Here is a 22,302-nt window from a genome sequence, read left to right as displayed (position 1 = left end):
TGTATATCGGATGTCGACTTTTATACGGTTCAAATTTTATAGAGCACATTTCGTATCCTGTTCTGACAAAAAGGCGAATGCTGTAACTTTGTACTGAAACTTTGTCAAATTTTTTTCTAGGTATACATATGAAAAATCTTTAAAGATCTTCTTCTCAAGAACAATAAAGGAATGGTTAGACATATTTGTATGGAAGCATCTTCAGGTAGTTTACATTCAAGATTGTTCAAATCATGACCCACAGGAATAGGGAGAGCCGAGGGGCCATAATTGGTGATCAAAGTTTTACATGAGAATACATAGGATAAATTGTTAATATCTTCTTCCAAATATCAAATTCATGACTAGTTACATTAATGCAGAAGCATTCTCAGGCAATGTGTATTCAAATTTGTTCAAATCATATCCGCTGGGGGTAGGGCAACCACAATAGAAGATCAAACATGTAGAAAAAAAAATCTTCAAAAGGTGTGATTAGTGAAAGAAATATGAAAGTATCCTTGGTTAAGATTCAATTAGTAATAAATCAATGCCCCCCCCCCCTTTCCCAGGGGGAGGGGGGGGGTGTATGTGATCACTTACATATTTAACCTTTTCAATACTAAACATTTCTTCCTTTTTTCTAGCCAATGTTCTCATGTGAGCAATGTGGCCCATGGGCCTCTTGTTTTTAGCTCTACTGGTCAGAGACCAGAAGAGCTTATGTGATAGTAAGGTATCTGTCGTCCATCCATCTGTCTGTCTGTCTGTCTGTAAACAATTTTTCAAAACACTACTCCTCCTACAGTTTTAGTCTGATTTCAATATAACTTGGCACACAAGTATACTACAATAAGATACATAATTCTGTATATCGGATTTTGATTTCAATGAACAGTGTTGCCATGGTTACTAAAAATAGAGATTTCTGGGAAGTACTTTCAAAACGCTACTCCTCCTACAGTTTTCATCTGATTTCAATATAACTTACCATCCAAGAAGAGTATATTAAGATACATAATTCTATTCATTGGTTTTTGATATCAATGAACGGTGTTGCCATGGTTACTAAAAGTAGAAATTTCTGTGAAAAACTTTCAAAAGCTACTCCTCCATAGCTTTGATCTGATTTCAATATAACTTGGCACACAAGTAGACTTCACTAAGATACATAATTCTGTATATCGGTTTTTGATTTCAATGAACAGTGTTGCCATGGTTACAAAAAATAGAGATTTCTGGGAAGTACTTTCAAAATACTACTCCTCCTACAGTTTTCATCTGATTTCAATGTAACTTAGCACACAAGTAGAATATCCTAAGATACATAATTCTGTGTATTGGTTTTTGATATTAATGAACAATGTTGCCATGGTTACTAAAAATAGAAATTTCTGTGAAATTCTTTCAAAACCCTATTCCTCCTACAGTTTTGGTCTGATTTTAGTATAACTTGGCACACAAGTAGACTACACTAAGATACATAATTCTGTTTATTGGTTTTTGATTTTGATGGACGGTCTTGCCATGGATACTAAAAATAGAAATTTCCTTGAAATACTTTCAAAATGTTACCCCTGCTACAGTTTTCATCTGATTTCAGTATAACTTGGTACACAAGTAGACTACACTATTAAGATACATAATTGTCTTTATTTCTTTTATTTTGTTGAATGATGTTGCCATGGTTACTAAAATCGAAATTTCTGTAAAATTCTTTTAAAAGGCTAATTCTCCTACAGTTTTGATGATTGCAATAAATGCCACAAAAAGAGACTAAACCAAGGATCATTATTCTATTTATTGCTGTTGCAAAATTTCAAGTCCTAGTGCTACTTTTATCTTCCTTTGTTATAAGTACAAACCAGTAGAGCTACAGTCTCATCAGAGACTTCTGGTTTAAATTTTAAAATAACATTAATATCATGTAATAAATAAAACAGCATCAATATTTAAGGAGACTGGATCCTGTTATCAGAATATTGAGAATTCTTTATCAAATATATTTTTAGAATTTACACACATAGCTTAATTAAAAATCAAAACAAAAATGGGGATCAATGCGCTTCTTTTGCTGGTACAGAGCATTTAATATGACCTTATTGCACTGTGATTATATCTAACGCATAAGTCAATTTTTTTAAGTCAAGTTTTTCCTCCAATATTTTTAATCCAAATAAATTATGGGAACAAACACAGTCTGTTTTCATCTTGAATAGTCGCATTAAAGTTTGTTACAACAAAAAAGTTTCAAATTACTTCGCATAGTCAATTATTTGACCTTCCTGCACTCAAAAAATTTCATTTTTCTGGCATTAAAAATTTAACAAGTAATCAAATAATTTGAAAATAATGACATTTTTCTGAATTTAAGCAGAATGGTTAAAATTTAATGTTGTCAACGAGTACCTGGTTAACCGATTAACCATCGAACAATATGAGTATTGGTTAGTAAAACTGCTACTGGGTTACTCAGATATATGGTATTTTACATAGTAAATCAGTAGGATAAAATGTATTTTTTTGTTTCTAAAGTTCCAATTTTATTCACCGTTATTCAACATGCCTCTATCTAGCATTTTACAAATCGGTCTGTTTTGATTAGTATTTCACAGTTTATCTAATTGATGGCTTTGATTGCCAAGGGTATACAAGTATTGAGGGCTTGAGTTAATTATAATTATTTCACATAAACTTAATTATGCTTGCCCGCATTACAAGATTAAAGAGGATGCCGCCACATGCATAAAAAGCATGGAAATATTTTTAAGAATGACTGAACATCCATGCTGTGTAAAGTATGTGAAATGGATTGATTGATTATTGTTGTTTTATGCCGAGTCAGCAATATTTCAGCCATATTTTGGAGGTATGAATTTAAATACTGTATGAACAGTTTTGATAGTTTTTGGGTTTCACTGATGTCCCCCAATGAGCCTACTCTTTTTCGAAAACCAGAGAAACGATCTTTAGCATGCCAAGGGGGTTGTAATCCTTGACACGGGGCACCATTTTACGTCCCATCCAACGGAATTTAAAAATAAAAAACAGTTAATTTGAAAATTGCAAAATTGCTAATAAATTGCTAATAAAAATTTATACATTTAAATCTTATTGTAAAAATCAGTTTCTTGCAAGTATTGTAAAATTGCAATAGGACTTACATTTGTAAAAAGATCATGCATTGTTTGCACACCACTGAAAAGTTTATTTTGAACAGGCGTAAAATCAGAACGTTCTTAAAGTACATTGGTTTATATTTATTGCACAGTCACAAGAGATGTTCCCTGCTCAGTAAATTTGAATGGGTAAACCTTGAATGTCCAATTCTTATTCTTGAAATAATGACTTCGTCTTGACGTTTCAGGCTGAAGTCAGATGATTGATTAACTACACAGTTTATTATTTTCACAAAAATCCCAAAATATTTGCCAAGGAGAATTTATGTAAAGTTTTACTAAGTCACTTAAGATCAGTGTAAGGAATTTTAAAAGGTACAATATCTTATTGAAGAGCAGTTTTTGGAGAACTATCAGCCTTGTTATTACCTGGAATACCAATATGACTCGGAATCCAACAAAATTCAACTTTTTTACCTTGTTGAGTGAGATCATAGAACTTAATTGATATATCTAAAATGTATGGGTGATCTGTGTTCATATTGTGTATGGACTCTAAACATGAGAGTGAGTGTGAAAATATTGTAAACGAATTTTTGCTAGAAGTTTTTCATATTCAAAAGCTAGTTGTATAGCTTTTGCTTCGGCCGTAAAAATTGTTGCTTCGTCAGAAGTCATGTAGAAAAAACATCATTTTTTTACCACTGCAGCGGCAGCAACCCTACCTCTGTCCTTAGAACCATCTATGTAAATTTCTCTTGTAGGATGTTTAGATTTTATTTCAGCTAATTTATGTGAAATGGAATTAACATACGAATGGGACAACAAATATGCTAAACCACCTCAAACTGATCATGAATTTTATTCTGAAACCAGTTATGAGAAGGACATCCCGCAAAACAACCATTTATTATGAGTATTCGAGAATGAATAAAATTACAAGATATTGTGTGTTTGTAATTATAAATAAAATTCATATGCAGTGCATTTGTGTTTTGTACCTGGCCATAAGTGAGTCATAATTTTATTTTTCCACTATATATTTCATTGAAAAATGTAATTTTCTAAAATATTATTGCAGTGTCATTCGTTGCTCATTTTTTTTGGCTAAAACACCATAAAATTTAGAATTCTTTGCAGTTTCTTCATATAATTTCAAAATTATTTTATCTGCAGGTATTTGCGGTGATATCACACATCAAATGCTAATGAAAATCAAAGTAATTTGAGATTAGATTGTTATGTCTTGACGATCTTATAAATTATTTTCAATGATTATTGTATCATTTTGTTTAGCATTATAAGACAAAAAAATTTGGACAATTCTGCATGATTCAGTGGAAAAAATCATGGAAATTGGGCTAAAATTGACATCACAATAAATTTTTAGCTCACCTGAGCCGAAGTCTTACCGTACAGGCCACGAGTTTTCCCCATTGCACGGTGGAAAACACACCGTGTGAAATGCTCTGTGTTACACCGTGTAGACAGTGTAGCATGGTGTGTGTGGATTTGAAATACACAGGTAGGCACACCGTGCCACACCGTGTCTAGAAAAATCCCTGCTAATGCACCCTGTGTCGCACCGTGCCCAGAAAATTCCGTCCGTGCCGCACCGTGTCCATAACATTACAGAGAAAAATCATTTTGTTCTGATAAAATATTTTAAGATTTTAAAACAATTAGCACATTGATTTATTTGTATAATTATCATTTTCTAATCTAGAAGACATTGACATGTGTTCTGAATTGTACTGATACATGTAACAGGACTAAATATCAGTAACAGAAAAATTAAATGGAGTTGAATTTACAGTTCGCCCAGAAGTTCATATTTCATAAAATTGTTTAGTTACTTTTTAAAATTATTATTGGATTGAAATTTTTAATGTCTGAAGAATTTAATCCCACATAATCACGTAACGAAGAAATGGCATGATCAGTATTAAGTGTTATACGATCCGAGCTGCATGTTTTTGTCTTAGTGTACAAACCAAGCATTTATATTTTTGTGCAGAGCACATTTATTTTGTTAATCTTATATTATTCTGAATTTATAAGCGAGAATCGAGAGCAAAATTCCTGTGTACAATAATGTGCGTATTTTTCGTAACAGAATAAATTCTTTACATAAACTAGTAAGTATAAATTCTGTCTTAAAAATCCTTTCAGTGTAAGAATTTAATATGTTTTTTCCTTAATTATGTAAAGAAACAATGTCAGAGAGAGAAAGGAGAGAGAGAGAAATGCTCTTAACTCCCTTTCACATAAGTCTGAAAAAAAAAAATCACTTAATTCTTCGTTTAAAAATGCCGAAGCGTATTTCTCATAACCAATGTTTTTTTTTCTTTTTATAAACTAGTATATATGTTTTAAAACCCTTTCAGTGTAAGTTTTTCTTTAATTGAAAAGTGTGTTAAAAAAAATTTCAGAAAGAGAGAGAGAGAGATTCTTTTAACCCCCTTTCACATTAATCTGTAAAAAAAAAAAATAATAATAATAATAATATTAATTCTTTGTTTTATTTACATTACCAAAGTCACAATTAACCATTCTATAATACTATTTAAATTCTGTAACATTGTTTCATAGTCAACCCAGTTGCAACATGTTTTCGGTTACACACGAAATTCTCGTGCTACACCTGTCAATCAAAATCACACGACGTTAGATGGCCCAGAAAGTCTGTTTACACGGAAAGTCTTGTGATTTGAAACATTTGTATGGTCAGTTCCAAGTTCACACCTTTCTAAAAATATATTGGGACACAGCTGGAGGGCCGGGGGCGCTGTGTGTTTATCACACCTTTCGTCTTTGACCACATCAAGTGTATAACACACACAACTGACTTTCAGCGAAATTCATCTACCAAGTTACGCCACTACACGTGTACTTTGGCTTGATTACAAACTTACTTTGTAAATTATTCCTTTTCAGACACATATAAACATGTAACCTGTTAGATTATGGTTGTTTTATTTCACAATAGCTTAACATAAAAAAATCTTCAGACTCTCGATTAATTTAGAAAAAGGGGGGGGGGGGGAGTAACAAACGTAATAGCTTGAAAGAGGCCAGGGATTTTACTACATGTAACTACATATTTTTTTTTCTCTAAAACCATGATAATAACTTTACAAAGACTTTGATCATAAGAGAAGCTTTATTCTATGCATGTACATCCCTGAACTACATTTGCTACGTGTAATTGATTTTTTTTTTCCGCAAACCGTTTGACACATTTTTCATTAAATAATTTCAGGATAAGGTATCTATATTTGTACAGTATACCAAAACTCGACTTTTTTTGTGTGTCATATATATTTACCTCCATATTTTACAAGAATACAGACTGCAATAATCCTTAAATTATCAGAGAGTTTATGAATTATGTGCGTGTATCTGACATGTTTTAAATTTTATTTTAGATAATTTTTTTTAAATTCTCTTATGTAGAAATGAGTTATGATATAAAATATGCATCTGATGAATATGACATATGAATGCATATGTGCCGCAAAAAAAAAATATGAAAATGACTGTTATTAAAATGAACACAGCTATAATCGAAAGAAAAGACAACCAGGTAATTTATTTACGAAAGTGTATTCACTATTCCTTCTAATAATAGTTTACCAAACATATTTTTTTCTCGTATAACTAGGTTTTGAAACACAACTTACATGGATGTGTGTACACATTTGAAGACTTTGTCTTTTCGGTGCTGGGCACGAGCAGGTGGATCATAGATTTTAGGACATCTTATTTGTTCAAACATCTGTATATCGATAATGAAGAACTAATATTTAAGAAAAAAGTTTTTAAAAAAAATTATTTCAAAGGAAATTGATTAAACAATGACAATGAATTAGGGCTGTCACGGTTCCAAAATTTTTCGGGTCGGGTCGGTTCTGTAAATTTTCGGCTCGGTTTCGGGTTTTTCGGGTCAGGTATTTACATCTATTTTAAACCTTAATTTCATGAATTTAACTTGAAAAATCTTTATTTGTCACATTAAATTTAAATTGAAAACAAGTCTTAACCATGCGAACGTCTAGACATCGGTGACTTGGCCTACTATTAGCCACAACTTGACCATTCCTGCTCGTTTTGATAATTATCTAATACTTCCGTGACAAGTGTTTTGTCATGGAATGAAGTAGATTTCAGTTGTGATGTTTATTTATCACTGTTATCGTCATCATTCCTTTGATTTTTTTTGTATTGAACAGACTCTAATATATAGACCAGTAGCCCTTTTCACAAAAAATCTTAAGTTTTTGCATAAGATTTTAACTTAAGAATCTCTTACGACAAATCTTAAGTGCGTTTCACGAACGCATTCGTAGCAGATTGAACTTAAGATTTTACTTACGACAGACTTCATCCCTAGCAACGACTTCAATATGCTTTACAATCCTTAAATAAGTGGGTGAAAATAAAATAAAACTTAGTTTTCAACAATTGTCAGCATAACAAACATTATTGACAACAAATATCGAATGGAATCATTTGTGAAGCAAGGAAGTTTAAAATCTGACGTCACAATCACAGGTCTGACGTAAAAGTAGGTCATACGAAAATCTTAAGTGAAACTTACATCGTAAATATTTTGTAGTGTATTTCATTTAATTTTTCGACAATGATTGTGAAAAAAATATAAAATATTATTGTAAGTTGCTTTACAACGTTCAATTTAACGTGTATTTTGGTTTTTGCAATTATATTTTTACAATAAAATCGGTTTTAAAATACTTAAGAGAGGGTTGGGGCTCTCGTAGAGTTACAACAGATTTTGCACTTACGAATTTCTTAAGAATTTTTGTGAAAATGATTTTTATCATAAGTTTTCACTTAAGATAAAAATATGTCGTAAGATTTTTTGTGAAAAGGGCTACAGACCCGAACCGAAATCCGGAAAAATGGAACCGGAACCGAACCGAACAACTTGGATCGCGGTTCTCGGTTATTTCGGGTACTCGTGACAGCCGTACAATGAATATATTTTTTTTAAGTTCTGGGTGATATCGTAATAGGACACTGTGATACACCACGCGTACACACCGTGTTACACGGTGTGCAGACATCCTAATTTCAAAGACGCCGACATTGATCGAGGTCCACGCAAAAGCTTGGACTTGCAGTCCACAGGGCCCCGTGTTTTTCGGGGGAAACTTGTGGCCTGTACTGTATGTGATTTTCTGATCAAAGAGTGTCTGGCGTCTGTCTGGTGTCTGTAAACTTTTCACATTTTCGACTTCTTCTCAAGAACCACTGGGCCAATTTCAACCAAACTTGCCACAAAGCATCCTTGGGTGAAGGGGATTCAAGTTTGTTCACAGGAAGTGCAGCACTCTCTTTCAAGGGGAGATAATTAAGAATTTGTGAAAATTTGGTGGCATCTTTTAAAAATCTTCTTCTCAGGAACCATTGGGCAAGAAAAGATGAAACTTATGTGAAAGCTTCATTACATACTCTAGATTCAAATTTTTTCATATTATAACCTCTGGGGGTAGGGCGGGGCCACAAGAGGGGGGTTAAAGTTTTACATAGGAATATATAAGAAATATCTTTAAAAATCTTCGTCTCAAGAATAGCAAAACCACGATTAGTCATATTATTACAGAAGTATCCTCAGGTAGACTCCAAATGTGAAAAACTGCACACTAAATTTTGTAAAAGTGTACTTGGTGTTAATAGAAAAGCAGCTAATTTTGCTGTGCTATCTGAACTTGGAAGACTACCATTAATTTTTAAATTGTTAAATAGCATGCTTAACTACTGGCATAGATTAGAAAATATAGAATCTTCAGATAATGAAATTATTTTTAATGCATATTCTACATCCAAGCTTCTGCATTATCAAAATACTCCTTCCTGGTTTGGTTGTGTAAGATTTATTATGGATAAGATTCCCGAGATAAAAAACCTATGTTTTAAAAAGACATCAGCTAAAACTTTCAAAAATCATATTCATACTCTTCTTAAGTCAGCTTTTTTAAAATCCTGGAGTGCAGAAAGAGAACAGCACACAGTTTTAAAACTCAGGACTTATGTTAAATTTAAATACTCACTTCAAATGGAAGGTTATTTGTCTTTAATTAATAATGTTGATTATCGAAAAAGTTTTACTAGATTTAGAATCTCATGTCATCGACTAATCATTGAAATAGGCAGATGTAAGAAAATTCCACCACAGCTAAGAATTTGTCAACACTGTAATTCAAATGCTATTGGTGATGAAATGCATTTTTTATTATTTTGTGAGAAAAACAAGGTAGACAGACAAGAATTATTGAAAGTTGTAAATGAAGAATGTTACAATTTTTCTAACCTACAACAAATTGATAAATTTGTTTGGCTAATGAACAATGAAAGTAAAAAGGTGTTACTGCAATTGGCAAAATTTATTTACCTGAATTGTGATTAATGGAATCTTTCCAAATTATTAAACTGTACTGTATATATTCATAATTATAGATGCAATTTAATTTATATATTGTATACACTTCCTGGGACAACCACATTAGGTACGAGGTGGAACATATTTAAATACAATTTATACTATATAGTATTAAAAGGTAAAATTACTGAAATGTCCCAGCATGAGTCAAACATGTTTCTATGTGTGTGTGTATATATATTTATATATATATATATATATATATATATATATATATATATATATATATATATATAGGTTCACGTATGTTCCGGAAGCATCGTCCCTTGGTACCTTCTGTTGTTGTCTAGGCTGTATTTATATAAATCTGTTTACTACCATGCTTAATTTAACATGTCTCATTGTTTTATGCCTCTCGGGGTCCTTGAATGGCAATAAATCACCTGTATCTGTATCTGGTAGTGTAGATTCAAGTTTGTCCCAACCATGACCCCTAGGGGTGAGGCAGGGCCACAACAGGGGGGTAAAAGTTTACCATAGGAATATATAAGAAATGTCTTTAAAAATCTTTTTCTCAAGAATAGCAAAGCCACGATGAGTCATATTATTACAGAAGTATCCTCAGATAGTGTAGATTAAAGTTTGTTCCAATCATGACCCCTGGGGTAGGGCAGGGCCACAACAGGGTTTCAAAGTTTACCATAGGAATATATAGGAAATATCTTTAAAAATGTTCTTCTTAAGAACAGCTAAACCATTATTAGACATATTAATACAGAAGTATCCTCAGGTAGTGTAGATTAAAGTTCCAATCATGACCCCTGGGGGTAGGGCAGGACCACAACAAGGGGGGGGGGGGGGTCAAAGTTATTATAGGAATATATAGGAAATATCTTTAAAAATCTTTTTCTCAAGAACAGATAAGCCATTAGGATTAGACATATTAATACAGACGTATCATCAAGTAGTGTAGATTAAAGTTCCAATCATGACCTCTGGGGGTAGGGCGGGGCCACAAGAGTGGGTCAAGGTTTACATATGAATATATAGGTATAATGTTTAAGGGACACTGGAGTAAAATGCATTGAAGACTTCAAATAGTGGAATGACCTGACATCCCTTGGAATGGACTAGCCTAAGGGTATATAAGGCAAAGCTTTGGGATGGTCAGGCATTCAGAAGGTAGCTGCAGAAGTTGTATGATAAATCAGCAATAAAGAAGTTAAGGCATTATATCCTGATAGCTAAAGGATTCAATGAAATTGAATACATAACAGATGTGTAGGTGTTGAATACTATGTATATTTAGACATAATTCCCATTTATTACTATTAGCATGTAAAGGTGGAATGCATCCTAATTTATGACCTTGGATTTTGGTAGGAGTTATCTCCCTCTGTTTTTAATTAATAAAAAAATCAATCTTTAAAAACTTATCTTAGGACTGGTAAAAAAAAAATCGTTTTCAATTGTCATTCTATTTCTAAAGTGTTTTAGTGCATTTTTTCACTACAGTATTTATTAGCTCACCTGAGCCGAAAAATCTTCAAAAATCTTCTTCTCAAGAACAGCAAAGCTATGATTGGTCATATTTATATGGAAGCATCCTCAGTTAGTGTAGATTCAAGTTTGTTCAAATCATGACCCCCAGGGGTAGGGTGGGGCCACAATGGACGATCAAAGTATAACATAGGTGTATATAGGAAAAATCTTCAAAAATCTTTTTCTCAAGAACAGCAAAGCAATGATTGGTAATATTTATGTGGAAGCATCCTCAGGTAGTGTGGGTTCAAATTTGTTCAAATCATGACCCCTGGGGGTAGGGTGGGGCCACAATGGAGGATCAAAGTTTTACATAGGAATATAGAGGAAAAATCTTCAAATCTTCTTCTCAAGAACAGCAAAGCTATGATTGGTCATATTTATGTGGAAGCATCCTCAGGTGGTGTAAATTCAAGTTTGTTCAAATCATGACCCCCAGGGGTAGGGTGGGGCCACAATGGCCAATCAAATTTTTACATAGGAATATAGAGGAAAAATCTATACTCGGCCCTAAATGGGCTCAATCTTGAAAAATCTACTTTTATAAGATAGACGTGCATCCCAACAATGGAAAAAACATAAGAAAAATTATATGTCAACATGTTTATTTTTCTGCTAATGCTTCTCAGACTAATATATACCCCGAAATGCAAAATACTGAAAATGTACCTGGCCACGGATTTGTCTATATATAAGAATTAAAATCTAAACTGTAAACTTTAATACACAAAAAAGAATAGAAAAATGTTAAGGAACCATATTTAATCATTGTTTTGCATGAATTATTTTAAATATGTGCACTTTGTTAGGCTAACATATCAAAATTTAGTACGAGAAAATATGCTTCACAGGTCAATCTCGGTCATTTTTTAATATTTTTATAGACTCAATCTTAAAAAATTTGCTTTCTTTTTACTAAATAACGTCTAAGAAAAAGAATAAGCTAAAAAAAAAATTTATGTTGACACATTACTTTTCATGATATGGGCTCTGAACTTAAGGCACCCCCATGAAATTTCTCTTCCGAAAGTAAGATATTGCCACATTTTACTATAACTAGGTTAAAGTTTATGTGTACATTTGTATTTACAAAATAGTACATATTTAAAAACAATAATAATACACACCCACAAACTGGATGATCTGGTTAAAGAAGTAAGTGTGCTGCAAGTGAATCAACTGTTTCCTATTTACTAGTATTCTAAAGATAATTTTGCATGGTGATTAAATGTGATTGGGGGGGGGGGGGTATGCTTCTAATGTAATAAGTATTTTTCAAGATAAATATTGCAGTGTTTGAAATAATAAAATTTTTCGCTGTCAAATCGTAGCAACTCCTTTTCTTGAGAACTATCAGTGTTATCTTCAACTCGTTCGCCGACAATAGTCTCTCTGTTGCATAGATTTGATACCTGTAGCATACTTGTCCATGTTATCGGCATATTCTCATCAACAGAAATGTCATTTATATTTTATCTTTATTACCTTATCGTCTCTCTGTCAACTGAAAGTTATTTCCAGCCTTCCCTTTTAAATTTCCCTGTAAACTGTATAAGCAATGTTTGTAAGTTTGTTGATGTGACCGACTCAGAGCAAAATTGTTACTGGATATTTAAAACACCAAGTAAAAGTGAAACCAATATAGTTCAAAAATCACATCTTGGAAATGAGAAGTGTGGTTCCAGTTTTACTATTCGTTAGTGACGTAGTGCGAGTATTGGTCTACTTCAAGTTGGTACAAAGTATCCTTGGGTGAAGGGGAGTTAAAATTGTTAAAATGAAATACCTAGCCTCCTTACAAGGGGAGATAATCAAGAAAAGACAAAAATAGGATGGAGTCATTGAAATATTTTTTTCTCAAGAACCACTAAGTCAGAAAAGCTGAAACTTATTTGAAAGCATCCTGGGGTAGTGTAGATTCTAAATTCTTCAAATCATGACCACCAGAGGTAGGGTGGGGCCATAATAGGGAGTCCAAGTTTTACATTGAAATATAGTGAAAAAAATCTTTAAAAACCTTTGTCTCAAGAACCACAGGACCAGAAAAGCTGAAACTAGGTGGAAGTATCCTGGGGTAGTGTAGATTCAGGTGTGTTCAAATCATGACCCCCTGGGGGTTGGGAAGGGCCACAACAGGGAATCAAATTTTTACTTAAGAATATATATGAAAAATCTTCTCAAGAACAGAAAAAACTATTTTAAGTCACATTGATATGGAAGCATCCTCATGTTGTGTAGATTCAGGTTTCTTCAAATCACTACCCCAGGGGGTAGGGAGAGCCTATCAAATTTTTACAAAGAAAAAATCATAAAAAAGTCTTTGAAAATCTCAAGAACAGCAAAGCCATTTGTTATATTGATTTGGAGGCATCATGAGTTAGTGCAAAATTCAAGTCCCCCCCCCCCCCATGTATTCTTTTCAATAATGAATTGATTTGTGCTCTTTTCTAGCCAATATGTTCAGGTGAGCGATGTGGCCCATGGGTCTCTTACTAATGAGTCAATAATGTGTTACAAACTGTGTGAGAAATGACAAGGGAAAGTACTTTAGAGTAACTTTAAGGATGTTTTTTATGTTTCAATGTAGTTAAGAGTGCTTTTTGGTGACAAAACATGTTGATTATCATGTTGTTATACATTTAATCAAATTAAATTTGATTTAGTAACATGAGTTCTATTTAATCAGATTAATGTGTCCACTGTATTTATGTACCATTCCATGGATCATTTACAGGTTTATATTATACTCTAGTAACCAGTGAGGCCCTTGGGCTTCTCACTTTGTTAAAGTGCTTTTAAATTCTTTATTGCACAGATTTAGCATCAGCTGAGAAAAACAGAATCGAGGAAAAACAAAGAGCAGCCAGAAAAGATAGAAAAAAGAAGAAGGAGGAATGGTCACCACTGTAAGTGATTGTTTATTTTTAGCTCTACTGAAACCATAGAAATGGTGCTATACGTACATTACATGCATATAAAATATACATAACCAGAGAGAAGTGATCGACAAATGAGTCATACAAAGATTCAGGGTTTTTTTTTTTGACAGATATAGCAAAAAAAACAGGCAGAATGAGATAGAATCACATTTGTAGGAAAATAGGAAAAATCTTTAAAAATCTTTTCAAGAATAGGAAAGTCATGATTATTCATATTGGAAGCATCCTCAGGTAGTGTAGATTCAAATTTGTTCAAATCATGACCCTTGGTGGTTGTTGCCACTATTGGGGATCAAAGATTTACATGGATATAAATAGGAAAAATGTTTTTAAAAAATTATCAATGAAAGCCATGATTAATCATACCTATATGGAAGCATCTGCAGGTTGTGTAGATTCAAGTTTGTTCAAATCATGACCCCAGGGGGTAGGATGGTGGCTACAATGGGGGTGAAAGTTTTCCATAGGAATACATAGAAATCTTTTAAAAAATCTTATGATGAAGAACAGCAAAACCATGATCAGTCATATATGTAAGCATCAATAGGTAGTTTAGGCTCAGGTTTGTTCAAATTATGAACTCCAGGGGTAGGGTTGAGCTACAATGAGTAATCAAATTCATACATAGAACTACATAAGAAAAATCTGTAAAAATCTTGTCAAGAACAGCAAAGCCATGATCAGTCATATGGAAGCATCAATCCACAAGAGTGCATATTCAAGTTTGTTCAAATCATGACCCCTGGGGGTAGGGTGGTGCCACAATGGGGGATCAAAGTTTTACAAGGAATACATAGAAAAAAAATATTTAAAAATCTCTTCTCCAGGAGGAGCAAAGTCATGATTAGTCATATTTATAAAGAAGCATCCTCAGATAGTGTACATTTAAGTGTGTTCAAATCATGACCCCCGGAGGGCTACAATGGGTGATGAAGTTAGGCAAAAAAAAGAATCTGCTGATAGAGAACAAGAAGGGTCACAGTTACTCAGGTGAGCATTGTGGCCCATGGACCTCTTGTTATTAATAAAGGACAAGGTTAGTAATGGCCAAATTTGGCCCCTTATTTGATGTAAAAATCAGAACACAGTTAAAATTGTGATAGTTTGCATTTAAAGATATACAACACAGTGGGGGAGATAACTTTCAATAAATGTTTTATTTGACATTAGATTTGACTTTAATTACTAAGTGTCAAAATAACAAGCAATGTGATCCCAATGTATTTGAAAGAAAAATAGGATTCGGGGCTTTGCTTAAGTCCTATCCTTGATTATTTCCACATTTGCATTAAATATGACTAATCAAAAAAAAAAAGGAAAAGGAATATTATCCATTAAATTTCTTGAATTTCATATGTAAAAAATGTATTTGTGATCATACCTTGTTGATGCACAGAAATTTCTTTTTATCTGAAAATTTTTATGTAACATTGGCTTTTCCGTTAAAATTGGCTACATAATATTCAGATTATCAATCTATTTTATAATTATGCAAATAAATATCGTTTGGTTTTTTTTTTAGCTCACCTGAGCCAAAGGCTCAAGTGAGCTTTTCTGATCAAAATTTGTCCGTTGTCTGGCGTTGTTGTCGTCATTGTAAACTTTTCACATTTTCATCTTCTTCTCAAAAACCACTAGGCCAGTTTCAACCAAACTTGCCACAAAGTATCCTTGGGTAAAGGGGATTCAATTTTGGGACCACGTCTTCTTCCAAGGCAAGATAATTATGTGAAAAATTAATGACATATTTAAAAATCTTCTTCTCAAGAACAACTGTGCTTGAAAATATGAAACTTATATGGAACCATTCTCAGGTAGTGTAGATTCAAGTTTTTCAAATCATGATCTCAGGGGCTAGGATGGGGCCACAATGGGCGATCAAAGTTTTACATAGGAATATATAGGAAAAATCTTTAAAAATCTTCTTCTCAAGAACAGCAAAGCCATGATTGGTCATATTTATATGGAATCATCCTCAGGTGGTGTAGATTCAAGTTTGTTCAAATCATGACCCCTGGGGGTAGGATGGGACCACAATGGGCAATCAAAGTTTTAAATAGGAATACATAGGAAAAATCTTTAAAAATCTTCTTCTCAAGAATAGCAAAGTCATGATTAGTCATATTTAAATGGAAGCATCATCAGGTAATGTAGATTCAAATTTGTTTAGTTCATGACCCCCCAGGAGAATGGAGGGGCCGTAATAGGGGATCATAGTTATACAAAGGAATACAAAGGATATATCAATAAAAAAATTCTTCTTAAGAACAGCAGAGCCATCATTTTTCATATTAATTCAAAAGCATCCCTATGAAGTATAGAATCAAGTTAGTTCAAATCAAAATCCCCCCGACCACTTTTATATTTAAACTTTTCAACCTTTCAAGACTAAACTGATTTCTGCCTTTTCCTAGCCATAGTGCTCAGGTGAGCGATGAGGCCCTAGGGCCTCTTGTTCTTTTATTGAAGAAAAAATTTTGAATTATTGATGCCATTTTAAGCTCTTCTGAGCCATAGGCTCAAAGAGCTAATGCTATGGCCATTTGTGCAGTGTGAGTTAACTTTTTAGAATATGGGCCATAACTTAAGACCCCCCTTGGCCAATTATTGTCAAATTTGTCACAGGGTATCTTTTGCCCAAGGGCTCCTGTTTATACTAAAAATAGGGTTGTGACCCTTAAACAAGGGGAGATAATTAGGTAAATAAAACCCAAAGTACTGGTTGCTAAAAAATCCTCTTCTCAAAAACCACTTGGCAGATTATCACCAAACTTATACAAAAGGATGAGGATATGTTGAAGATTAAAAACTCAAACTTAAAAATTCAAGGCATCACCCTGAGGCAAAGGGCATGGTCTCAAGGTCACTTCAACATTGACCAAAAATTACATTTTATTAAATTGTTGATATTTTGCTTACTATAAGGACTAGCATCATCAAATCTTGTCAGTTGATGCATCTAAGGACCTTATATCATGTTGACTCCAAAGTAGGTCACGGTGACCTACTTTTTAAATTTTGCAGTCATTCTTTTTAAAAATGATAAGAGGCATGTTTTGAACAAATAGGCCTATGATCATCAACCTTTGTCAGTTAATACATCTTCGGTCGTCGGAGTACATCAACTAAAAAGTAGGTCATCTTGACCTACTTTTTGAATTTTATGGCTAATCTTTTCAAAACATTAAAGGTCAATAATTTGAAGACAGAGAGATTTAGAATCATTACTTCTTGTAAGATGAATCATCTTGAGGCCATAAAACATATTTATTTAAAAGTAGGTCACTATGACCTACTTTTTGAATTTTGCAGGCATTGAGTTCAAAGCATTTTAGAGGTATGTTTTGGACATTTAAGGCCTATGCATCTTGGGTCCTTGAAAATCCTCACTTGAAAACTAGATCATTGTGACCTACTTTGGAAATTTTATGGCTATTTTTAAATATTATGGGTACTATTTGGCTAAGAATCATCAAACTTTGTCAGTTGAGGTATTTTGGGTTCTCAAAGTAGGTCAAATTAAAAGTAGGTCACTGTGACCTACATTTCAATTTATATGGCTATAATTAAACATTTCGGGTACTAATTGGCTTAGAATCACCAAACTTTGTCAGTTGATGCATCTTTAGTCCTATGAGTAAGTTGACTGAAAAGTGTGTCAACGGGACCTACTTTTGAAAAACCTAGGTGTATATAGGAAAAATCTTCAAAAATCTTCTTCTCAAGAACAGCAAAGCTATGATTGGTCATATTTATGTGGAAGCATCCTCAGGTGGTGTAAATTCAAGTTTGTTCAAATCATGACTCCCAGGGGTAGGGTGGGGCCACAATGGACGATCAATTTTTAACCTACACTACGGTCAACGCGGATCCCGTATTTTCCCGCGCCCCCGCGATGGTGTTTTAATCCTTTCCGCGATACACCGTCGCGGTTTTATCATCGCGGTGATCGCGGGGACACGAGATTACCGTGACGGTGTGCTATACCGTATTTTACTCAATGTGAAGTCGATAATCCTTAATGTTAAAGTAAGGCTATTTAATTGTGAATATATAAGATCGTTTTTTTTTTTAATTTGGCTCAAACATGTTAAAGTCATATATGGCGTATTTCTGATATCAGGCTTACTAAAATTAAAAAGATCTTTCTATTTGTTTTATTACCGTATATAAAGATAGGACTTTCCTGTAAATTACACAATTTAAATCAATCGCGTTTCATAGATATTAGAAATTTAAAACAAAATCTCGATTTTTTTTGATTTTTTTTAGCTCAGATACGCTATATGTAGCTTTAAAATTATCGAAATAATTTATAAAATCTTAATTTTTTAGTCTAAAGGGTGATATTTGAATGATACTTGGCATTTATTTTATCAAAATATTATCATTGCTGTTTTTCTAATAAGTATAACCTGCATTATAATGAAAAGATCTATAACTCAACATATTTTTTTTTTTTTGTAGTAAATATCGATCCGATTTATATTACGCCTTTTTTTTTCATCATAATAGTTTTTTCATACAGTATTACTGCAGTTTTTTTATTCCGAATTGAAAATTGCATTGTGTATTTCACTGGGAAAAAAATAATAAAATGAAAATACAAAATATCACGCCAAAATACCTCTTCCAACATGTTCAAATATTATTCATTTACAATAATCCCGAATATTTGAATTAACGATATTGATCACCACCTAATTTGTTAGAATTATGGGCCTGAATGAAAAAAAAAAAAAAAAACCCAGCTCTGTTCATCATGTTCATATATTCTAAAAGAATTAAGTCGACATTAGTCTTTCTATAAAGCTAAAAGAATTAAATGGTTGCGTTCTCAGCTGATAATTAAGCAGAGAAGTCATGAACTAAATAAGTTGAAACTGACCAAACACGTGTACATGCATTACACAATCACAGCGTGTGCAGTGGGGCGTAGCTAATCCTATCGGTCGCCCACAGTTAGACTATGGGTTCTCGGAAAATTTACGAGATGATCAAGCCCTCCTACGATAACCGTGTTTTCAAGCTGTAAAAATTGCATTTATAACATGACCATATTTCAGTAGCTAGTCTTGATCAAAATCACCCATCATACATAACTGTAGGTAATAACAACTGATCAAACAGCAATCCTGAAATCACAAAAAGCGTATAAAGAATTAAAAAAAAAAAAAACAATAAAAGTCTTCTTTTTTATTGGTCGGCGATCTTCAAAAACTTGGGACTGTCAGAGTAATTATTGAAACCAAAGAGAAAGGTTTCACGAAACTGAAACTTTTAAATCATTTAAGTGAGTGGGTGTTAAATTACACAGTTTAATTTTGGGTAGAGAAACATGAGAATTAGTTTGTAGTGTGTGTGTGTGGGGGGGGGGGGGGGGGGGGGTTAAGAATAAAAATCTAAAATATTTCAGGAAACTTGTCTGTATGTATATGTTTACACTATACTGTATATATTTATTTGATCAACACACTTCATAAATGCCCAAAATGTACATAGCATATCTTTAGAAAATAATCAGTAAATATGAACAGTCTGATTAAAACCAGCCCCCCCCCCCCTTCTCCTATCGTTGTCGATATGTAAATATGAGATACTTATTAAATCTATTTTTCTATATCATATTAATGCACAACACTTGCTGTTTGTTCAAACTTTCAAATTCTAGAGGAATTCTGATGTTGTATATGAATGAATGGAAAATTTTGTATAAAATAATTTGCTACTTCTAGAATTGACAAATTATTTTATAGTTTGCGATGTATTTCAAGTTTTACGAAGCAGAGTCCTATTCAATATGAATGCAAAATTTTGCATGTCCAGGTATGCAATACAGGTAAATCACATCTAATCTATTGTTGTGCAGAGGTATGTGTATATGTATTACATAACACTTCCTGTCTGTGTCAGTGCCAAGGTTGTGCGTACTACCAGGGACCTATATACTATATACTTAGTATATAGGTCCCTGGTACTACAAACTCGAATCTAGCCCGGGGGCACATAGAACCTTCTGTTCCAATTGTATTTCATCAGTGTAAATTAAATTTCAAAATCGAATGTTGCATATTTGCACATGCTGTAACATCCTCTGAGCTATTAATAACGTTTTTTGCCTGTAATTGAAGGTAAATAAATTTTTAAAAAAACCCGTAAATTCAGGGAGGGGTATCACATGCATGAAGATAATGTGTGATGCCCAGAACATGGGAAGGCAGTCACTAGGGTAACCGTCACTAGAAAAGAATCAACTAATGAAAACTTAAACTAACTTTGAATCATGCAGTTTTGATTTTTTTAAGTATCAGTTGATTATAGACCGAAAATTAATTAAATTTTCAAATCAAAATAGGGTGAAGCTTGCTATTTACGTATAAACATGTATCTAAAGTAAATTAAAGTTTGAATGATAATATTTATAGACAGGATAGATATTTTTTAAAAGATATTTTACACCCGAATCATAGTTTGTTTGTAATACCTGTATAAATACCGTACAAAGCGCACTAGATTAGAAGTCATGAAAAAGTCTAGTACATGTTGTACGTTCATACGTACTTTTTCAAGTTTAAAATTTTCAAGGAAACTTGAATTACGAATAAGGAATACAGAAAAAATATCCATTCCTTTGAAGATTTTATTCTGAGCGCCTTTTTTTTTTAAATATTGCGACTATTTTACATATTTAAAATGGTTAAATGAAGGAAAAGTTGTTTTCATTTGACAATTAAATCATTGAGTTATCGGATGATCAATAACTGTGATCTACAAAATTAATGCATAGGAATAATTACGGATAAGTTAAGAACAATAAATGAACACGCAATATATAAATGTATATACATGTATATATATATTTAGTTGTCTCCATATCATGCATTCTTCCTTTCCCTTTTTTTTTTTTTTTTTTTTTTTTTTTTTTTTTTTTTTTTTGAAAAAGGCGTGAAAGGCGTGAAATAAAAAGATAAATTAATCAAATATAAAAAGGAGACCTAAATATCTGCTAAGACTGGTTTTATCCTTTTAATTTTTTTTACTTCTCTGTTGTGTTTGTTTTTTTTCGTCGGGGGAGGTAACTCGCGTTTATGAAGAGAATAATTTTTTCACCTGAGACGGATAACGCAAACCGCGATGGTGTGGATTAGTTGAGAACCCGTGCCGCGAGAACACGCGGTTTTACCTGAGTTACCTGTGTTAAACTGCGATCAATTTCACACCGCGAGGACTCGCGGTAAATACGGAAACCGCGTTGACTGTAGTGTAGGTGTATTTAGGAAAAATCTTCAAAAGTCTTCTTCTCAAGAACAGCAAAGCTATGATTGGTCATTTTTATGTGGAAGCATCCTCAGGTGGTGTAGATTCAAGTTTGTTCAAATCATGACCCCCAGGGGTAGGGTGGGGCCACAATGAATGATCAAAGTTTTACATAGGAATATATAGGAAAAATCTTCAAAAATTGTCTCAAGAACAGCAAAACCTCTGTTTGTCATATTTATATGGAAGCATCCTCAGATAGTGTAGATTCAAGTTTGTTCAAATTATGACCTCCAGGGGTAGGGTGGGGCCACAATGAAAGTTCAATTTGTAGAGAAAAATGTCACAGTCAAAAAATTATGTAAGCATCCTTAGTAAGTGTAGATTTGATTTTGTTCAAATCATACCCCCACTCCCTTTTAGGGGTAGGTTGGGACCACTTGTGCATTTAAGCTTTTCAACACTAAACTGATTTTTCTTTTTTCCTAGCCACATGCTCAGGTGAGCGATGTGGCCCCTGGGCCTCTTGTTAAATTTTGTGGCCATTCTTTTTCAAAAATTTTGGACACTTTAGGGCCTATGATCATCAATTTTTTTCAGTTGATGCATCATGAATCCTGGGAGTATGTCAACTAAAAAGTAGATCACCTTTACCTACTTTTGGAATTTTATGGCTAATCTTTTTCAAAACATTAAAGATCATTAATTCGAATACTGAGAGGTTTAGAATCATTAAATCTTGTAAGATGATGCATCTTGGGGCGTCAAAACATATTTACAGTGACTGCAACGTTATTGTTGACAAACCAATCATGTAGAATCGCTCGTTTAACATGCATGATCGTTCGTGTAACGTGCGAGATCATGCATGTATCAGACTCAATCGTTTGCGGTTTTAATCGTGTGTGATCGTGCGTCAAGAATTGTGTAAATTTCGTTTTGTAAGTTTTTATCAGAATGTTATTTGTTATATAAGCATTTCACTTGTCTGTTTTTTTTAATCCAAATAAAATGAATGAAGCACAATTTAAATAATTGAAAGCAGAACGAACTAATTATCGCT

At 33.1% G+C, this 22,302-nt stretch overlaps 1 protein-coding gene across 1 annotated transcript in view; it reads left to right on the top strand.

The window, feature by feature from the left end:
- LOC133185588 (oxysterol-binding protein-related protein 1-like) overlaps positions 1-22,302 on the top strand; it is a 329,016-nt gene that overhangs the window by 280,796 nt on the left and 25,918 nt on the right. Inside the window, exon 25 of the mRNA XM_061320895.1 lies at positions 13,859-13,949. Coding sequence (XP_061176879.1) covers positions 13,859-13,949 — 91 coding nt within the window. The remainder of the gene's footprint in view (positions 1-13,858; positions 13,950-22,302) is intronic.

Source organism: Saccostrea echinata, unplaced genomic scaffold, assembly GCF_033153115.1.
Source record: "Saccostrea echinata isolate AGI-Se365-2 ecotype Australia unplaced genomic scaffold, CSIRO_AGI_Sech_v1 ptg000001l, whole genome shotgun sequence".
Classification (NCBI taxonomy): domain Eukaryota; kingdom Metazoa; phylum Mollusca; class Bivalvia; order Ostreida; family Ostreidae; genus Saccostrea; species Saccostrea echinata.
The sequence above is the reverse complement of the archived record's forward strand: the minus strand, read 5'-3'. Positions and strand labels throughout refer to the sequence as shown.